Source organism: Taeniopygia guttata, chromosome 20 (genome assembly GCF_048771995.1).
Source record: "Taeniopygia guttata chromosome 20, bTaeGut7.mat, whole genome shotgun sequence".
Taxonomy (NCBI): Eukaryota; Metazoa; Chordata; class Aves; order Passeriformes; family Estrildidae; genus Taeniopygia; species Taeniopygia guttata.
This window is the reverse complement of record NC_133045.1, coordinates 11767394-11774437: the sequence shown is the minus strand read 5'-3', so window position 1 is coordinate 11774437 and position 7044 is coordinate 11767394. Positions and strand designations below refer to the sequence as shown.

Below are 7044 nucleotides of genomic sequence, written 5' to 3'. Positions count from 1 at the left end.
TGAAAATAGCATATTAATACTCAAGGCCAGGAAAAATATTTGTTTTGTGGAACATTTAAGAAAAGTGACAAAGCTGTTCATGCTTTGTATGATTTTAGACCAACCAAACCATGTGCAGTAAACAGCCTGCAGCTTTGGTCTCCCTATCCCAGACATTATACAGGCAAAACAAACGGTGATTAAAGATAGGGAATAAGATCTGTAGAACATCAACTGGGAACATAGCCTAGCTAACCCTGCACTAAATAATACAGAAATAACAAACACAGGGTGATTTTTAATTACTTTTCCCAACACAAGAACACAACGAGCCTCCTCTGAGGCCCGTGTTGGCACCTCACAGCTCTCCCGAGTCAGGCCCGCTCAGACAGCCCTGAGGAGGACGCGCAATTCCCAATTTCCAATTCCCCTTCCGACCGCGGCGCCGCCCAGGCCCCGCTCAGCGCGGCCTCACCGCCCTCAGCCGCGCGCCCTCAGCGCGGGCCGCGCCCCGCGGGCCCCGCCGGCCAATCAGCGCTCGGCAGCGCGGGGCGCGGGCCAATGGCGAGCGGCGGGGGGCGGGCCCTGCCGGCCCTCAGCGCGGCCGGCGGGAGCGCCCTCAGCGCCGGGCGCAGTTCCGGATTGTCTTTGCAGCCGCTGCTGCTTAGAACCAATTTCCGCGCACACGCGGGAATTACTGGCGTGACTGGCTAAACCAGTGTAATCCATTCCTGTGCTTAACTTAGAAACGCTTTCACTGCCCGAGTAGGTGCAAAGACACGCTCGGTTACAGACCTGCTGTGGGCAAAGGGCTTCCACTGACGTCTGTGGTGTTTATTATGCAGAGGGAACTGATAATGTGCTTAAGTGGAATCCAGCAGTGCACTGGATAATGTGCTTAAATGGAATCCAGCAGTACTGGATAATGTGTTTAAATGGAATCCGACAGTACCAAAGGAGGATTTTACCTGTACTGGTGTGCTACTGGTGTGTATTGCCATATCACAAATACAGATGATAAAATTTATCATGAATCTCACATACTCCAAAAGAGTATTGAGAAGTGTCTCCGTTCATACCTAGAATAAGCAACAATAGTGGAGAATCTAGGAGAGAAGTCACCTTTTACAGCAGGTCAACCTGCAGCAGTTGTAAATAAAATAGTACTGCTGACTCCCTGAAACGTGGAAGATAAAACCTCAATATTATAAAAGAAAAAAAAAACAAACTGCACAGAAAGTATTTTAAATACCACAAGATGTCACTGTAATGCAAGAAAATGACAAGTGGTGTGAAAAGTGCAATATCTGCACTGAGGAGCTGGGAGTGAGCAGTGCTGAAGCAGATTTGTAAAAGAGCTTTACTGAGAAACCTCCTAAGGACAAAACGTTGCCTGAGAAACCTGGAGCATCAGCAGTTTTCTATGAAAACGGAATCCTGAATTGTTTCACCATATGAAGCAGAAATATGCTTTCACCATATGAAGCAGAAATAATCAAAGTCAGTTTGAAATCGAAGTTTCCCTCACCATGAGCAAACACAGAGGCTGAGCCTGTCCAGCCTTACTCATTCTATAGCAAAAGAGAAGTGAGACAATCCAGAAGTGGATCACACACTTTCCTTCCTGCAGTTCACACTGAGATTACTTCAGCTCATTTCTCATTCTGTAACATTAGTCTGTTTAGTTTCGTTTAGCAGAAGGAGGTCAGAGAGAAGTTTCATTGAGTTATGCATTAAACAGACCAGAACCAACAGTGAAATTATTTGGCCACAGTCATTTCAGACATATGTGAAAACACCAGAGAAAATGGAACCAAAACTCTTTAGGGTAGCACTATTTACAGGGACTCTTATTCACTACAGTAGCAGAAATATTTATCCTTATTACAGTTAAAGACATTGTGCTGGCCAAGGTATATTCAGTCTTTGGTATAGCTGCTGTTGTGTGTGAAAGGTCAGAAGTGTTGATACCAACAGTTTGAATATCAAGTGTCAAATGAAATACTTGCACATCTGAGATCATAGGGAGAGAGAAGTTGGGAAAGAGGTCACTACTAATGTTACACTTCTGTTGCCAAATGAATAATCACTCGCTGCAGTTCTGAGTCTTTACCAGCTGTAAAGTACAACTGAGCACTGATGATACCCTACACTAAGTGCTGTAGTTACTGACTGTACATGTATATTACTGTGATTAAATTTGCAATTTAATTTTTTTCTTTACAAAATAAACTATGAATTTGAAACTAAATGTAAAAATACCACCTGTATTAAAAGTAACACCAACAACCTGTAAGACAAACTTGATAGCTGGATGTTTGCAGGAAAAATTAAATAATCTTACATTTTGGAGCAACTTAATACAGACATGCCCATGTATTTAAACTGATTTGCAATAATTAGCATTGATTTAAAAATAACTGATAATATATATCTTCATTAATTATGTCTGCTAGTTAAAGGTCTTCATTTTGCTTTAGGAGAAACCTGGCAACAGATAATTCCAATCTTCTACTCTATCAAGACTGACCCCAGTGGAGATGCATTTCACATGGAGGATAAATCAGGCACTGCATAGGGACACTCTTAACATAGCACAGGTAGATTTTCATGAAACCTGTCAGGGGAAAGAACCTGGTTTGTGAGGAAAGGCTGCAGCAAGAACTGAAAGAAAATAAATAGAAGAAATAATAACATAATTGTGAGGCCCAGAAATGGTTGTTTAGCACAGATTTGGAAAGTGCAATTTAAGGAAAACCTCCTTCTCTTCTCTTCCCTTCCATTAAGTTGTATTAGAATCAAGTGGCAGCAAGCCTTTTTCCAGAAATCCTGCAGGTGCTGCAGGCAAAGAATTCTGAGGTGAAAGGACAACAGATTCTAAGTAGGAAGTGGCAGCCAGATCTTTGCAGACACATACACTAATCACTGTATCTTTATCAAGTAGGGTTCATTGTTTAGCAACTCAAACCCACCTTACTTTCCAGAGTATGTAACTCTCTTAAGTGACAACTTGACATTAAGTTTCTTTATGAGCTTTCTTAACACTACTACCATTGACAGAAACAACAGAAATTAATGAAAAGCTTTTATTTCAATATTCTGTATTACAATAGCCAAACTTTTATTATTGCATTTTAAAATTAATTAAGCACTTTGCAATTTTACAACTGCTGGACCATTTGTCCAGCATTTGTAAAATGCTTCATTGTGCTTCATTGATATACTGTGAAATATACAACCCCTTTTTATTTACATGGATTTCATATTTCTTTAAAAAACATGCTTGAAAGAACCTTGAAACTGTGGACTACTAGACATTCATTTACTGTATGACAATAACAAATACATGTTTTTAAAAGTGCATTATAAGGTGATAATCCTTGTGAAGAAATCACTTTTACAAAATCCTCATTATAAGGGAAGCGCTCAATTTGAACACAGTGCAAGTAGTCAAGTTGTCCTGAGAAGATACAAATGTGGTGTAAATTTACCTTCATGACAGGTGCATATTAGCACTAAATGGCTTAATCCCATTTTTGTCAACCAGGAGCCATTTGATGTTCATTACTGAGTGTGCCAAAAAAACCTAAGTGCAAATATCAGCTCTGCTGGGACAGGTGTCAGTAGTGGTGTGAAGGTTTAGCAGCTTAACCCGGAGATGGCTCTCAGCTCCACTGCTCCACTGAGCCAGCAGTGCCAGAACTGCACTGTCAGCCCTTCTCCAGCAGTGCACACCAGCACAGAGAGCAAAAGGAAACTTGGAATAATGTTTCACTATTTAGTATTCAAGACCTTGCACAGGCCAAAACCCTGAGAGGTTGTGGAAGGAAGACAAGAGAAGCCCAACTGAGACTGCTGAGACATTAATTTCTTCACCCCTCTCACATTGCGCTACATCTGGCATGAACCTTTCTTGTGACAGCCTCAGCTTTACAAAATCTGACCTGGCCAAGGGAACACTCAGCTCTGACATTTGCTAGCACATAACAGTCTGTCCCAGAAGACAGCAACATCCTTCTGGCATGAAAGCAAGTATTGCTCTGAGCTCCAGCAACACCCACTGTGAACGGGTGTCGGGTAAGAGAGAGGTTTTTATAGCGTGCTGTGTTTGCTGGTGGAAAAACAACAGTAATGTGAGAGGGAAAAAATGGGGAAACAATGCTTGAAAGTAGTGCCTTTTATTCAGCACAAGTACTTCTGTGCATGTGTGTGCTTGTTCAGATAGGACTGAGCTTTCTGAGTACTCTGCAAAAGGTGCTCAGCAGCTCACAGAATCCTCATTCCTGACTTTGGTTCTTCTGAAAGTCAAAGACCAATGGAATGAGGCAGTTTCCTCATTGGAAAGCCCAACTTTGCTAAATGGGTGTCACAACAAAGTAGCAGCATTAAGTTGCTGGACAAATAAATTTTCTTGGGGTTTCTGCACTTCCAGAATTACTCAGTGGACTTTTCAGACTAATATGTAACGGGCCATGGGTTGCTTACAACTGTGATTTTACAAACAACTTGTGATTTCGATAAATAAGCAACAATCCAAAATAAGATGCCCAAGTAAGTGGCCTGATTTTCAGGCATAGTCCTAAAACACAGCTCTTCTAATATCTCCATCCAGCTAGCTCTAAAAGTCTATGTAACACATAAAGCTAAGCTTTCCATGCAGTAATGATTATGTATGGGAACAATTATGGACAAGCCTTTACTTCATAAATTTAAGCCTGTTGCAAATCCTAAACCACACCAAAACCACAGAACGATAATAATAAAGCAAAAAGCATGGGAAGATGGTCTAACCGTTCCTGCAGCAGAAGGGATTCTGTTTATCAGTCTGTGTAATTAAGTGCTTTCAAGTTCCTGCTTATGTTGCAAGGCTGCAGTCTTGGGAGTTCAACTGTTTTACAATGGCAAGCAGTTAAAAAAAGAAGTCAAAGCTACTTCTGCAGTATTTCTGGAACACTGGGGAACAACTGTGATTCAGGGTTCTGGAATGCTATTCCAAACCTCTGTACCCTGCTCCCTGTACTATTTCTTTTCCTTATATATATTTTTTTATATCCTATCCATTTCTTGATCTATAATTTTACCAGTAACAGTGTTAAAATCATGAGCATTCATACAGTGCTTTGAGACCTTCAACTGTATTTACAACCACAAGTCCAATATTGGTCTCATTTCCCTTACTAAAAGCAGGTGCACCAGAACAAGACAATTCCTGTACCACCACCTTGAGAAAAACCTACTTGGGCATCACTTGACAAAGGTGAGAATTTCCCCAGGCAGATCTGCCTTACACACACAAAGTTTGGTAACAATCACTCCTGCTGCAAGGAGGAGATAGGAAAAGGCACCTTTTGTGTTTTTCCCAAGGGAAACAGAGGTGCTGATGGCACATTTTCATATATGTTTTCCTCATAGTAGGATTAAATTTCCAACTCAGGTATTAATGGAAATATTTAACGTGGTTACAGCCTTAATAACATGTGTATATAAATACTAATACTCCCTACAATGTCTGTCATCCACATTATGCATAAATGGAATAGTGCCCTGACTTGGTGAAGTAATATAAGCAAAATTAGAAACAAAACCAGTGAAGCCACACTGTCCACATAGAAAACAAACAGTAGAAAATGGTAAGAGAGATCAGTTAGAAACATTCTATGCAACCAAGAGTATCACTAGCAACAAGAAATGTTTTGCTCTCTGGTAGCCTCACAGCATTCCTGGGAACCATTCTGCAATGACTCATGCACTCAAAAAACCTACATGGCTTTTCTGTGATGGTATCTCACTACAGATTCTGGCCCTTTTATCTTTCCCAGAGGTTTAGTGCAGTTTGTACAGGCCACTGGCTGCCTCCCAGCCCTGGGACACCTGGCCAGGTTTCAAAAAGAAGACTGTTGCCACAGGAGCAGAGCGCTATGGCGAGGGACAGAGTGCCAGCGGGACCACAGGCACGCTGCTCAGCACCACTGCCTCTGTTCAGATGAAGTGGATCCAGCTCTCCTCACACTCCCTCGGCAGCTTCAGGGGGTGAATCCGGCAGCAGAGGGTGTAGTTCTTGCCTCTGTTGTTATCCCAGTACTCCTGGCCGTTGACTTGGTACCTTGCTGCAAACTGGACGAGAGTGCTCAGCTGAAGGAGGAAAGGAGGCACAGGAAGAAAGAAAGTGAACACATCAACCTGATCCTGCCTGTTTTTCTCTGGGATGCTGCAGTTCCAACGAGCACACACCTCGTGGATGCTTTCCCACTGGTTGAAGGTGTAGCGCACGGACACCTGCTTCTCAAAAGCAACATTCTGAACCTGGATGGTGCCACTGAGCCCCAGATAAGAGCTGGTCACCCGTTCCAGACACACCTGCTGCTCCTGGAGTCGGGATGAGAAATCTGGACAGTCTGCAGGCTGCTGGAAGTCAGGGACCAAACATTGCATAGTAAACTCCAAGTTCAAGCTGTTGTACCAGAGGTCTGAGTTTATGGAGAGCCTGGAAAGGACATGCAAAGGGATGGATGGATCCTCCTCAGTTTGGAAGACTTTTACTTCAGTGAGCTCCAAGCCTAAAGCATCAGCAAACCTGACCCGGTTCATGCGGCCCTGGCAGCCGGCCTGACACTGCAGTGCTTCTCTCTTCCTCCTCTCGAGTGATGTCGGCAGGGACCTCGCTCGGCGACGCATGATGGGCCGCAGGGCTGGGTCACAGCTGGAGGAAGTCCTGCTCGCATGATTATTTAGCTGGGGGCTCTCCTTGGCTGGGGCACTGCTCCAAAAAGTCTTGCTGCTACTTGTATGGACTGTTGGGGGATGCTGCTGCCTTTGTGCCACTGCTCCTTCAGCCCTTAACATGTTCTCATAGAGATCTGAGAGGTAGCTGGGATTCCTCTGAGGACCACGCACTTCCATTCTTAACTGATGACAGAAAATCAGTGTTAACAGTGCAGGTAACAATGAACACTGACCCTCTGAAGCACTTGTTTGGGAATGGCAGCCACACTAAGGTCTGAGGTTACTGCACTGGATGCAGAAAGGGTCACCTGGAGCAATGTCACCTTGGAAGGAAAGGCAGAA

At 43.3% G+C, this 7044-nt stretch overlaps 1 protein-coding gene across 1 annotated transcript; it reads right to left on the bottom strand.

The window, feature by feature from the left end:
• Nucleotides 1-5797: 5797 nt before the first annotated feature.
• On the bottom strand, nt 5798-7018 carry PPP1R3D (protein phosphatase 1 regulatory subunit 3D). Its single transcript, XM_072916966.1, has one exon. The coding sequence runs from the start codon at nt 6877-6879 to the stop codon at nt 5959-5961; it is 921 nt and encodes a 306-aa protein (XP_072773067.1). The 5' UTR covers nt 6880-7018; the 3' UTR covers nt 5798-5958.
• Between the last annotated feature and the right edge of the window lie 26 nt (nt 7019-7044).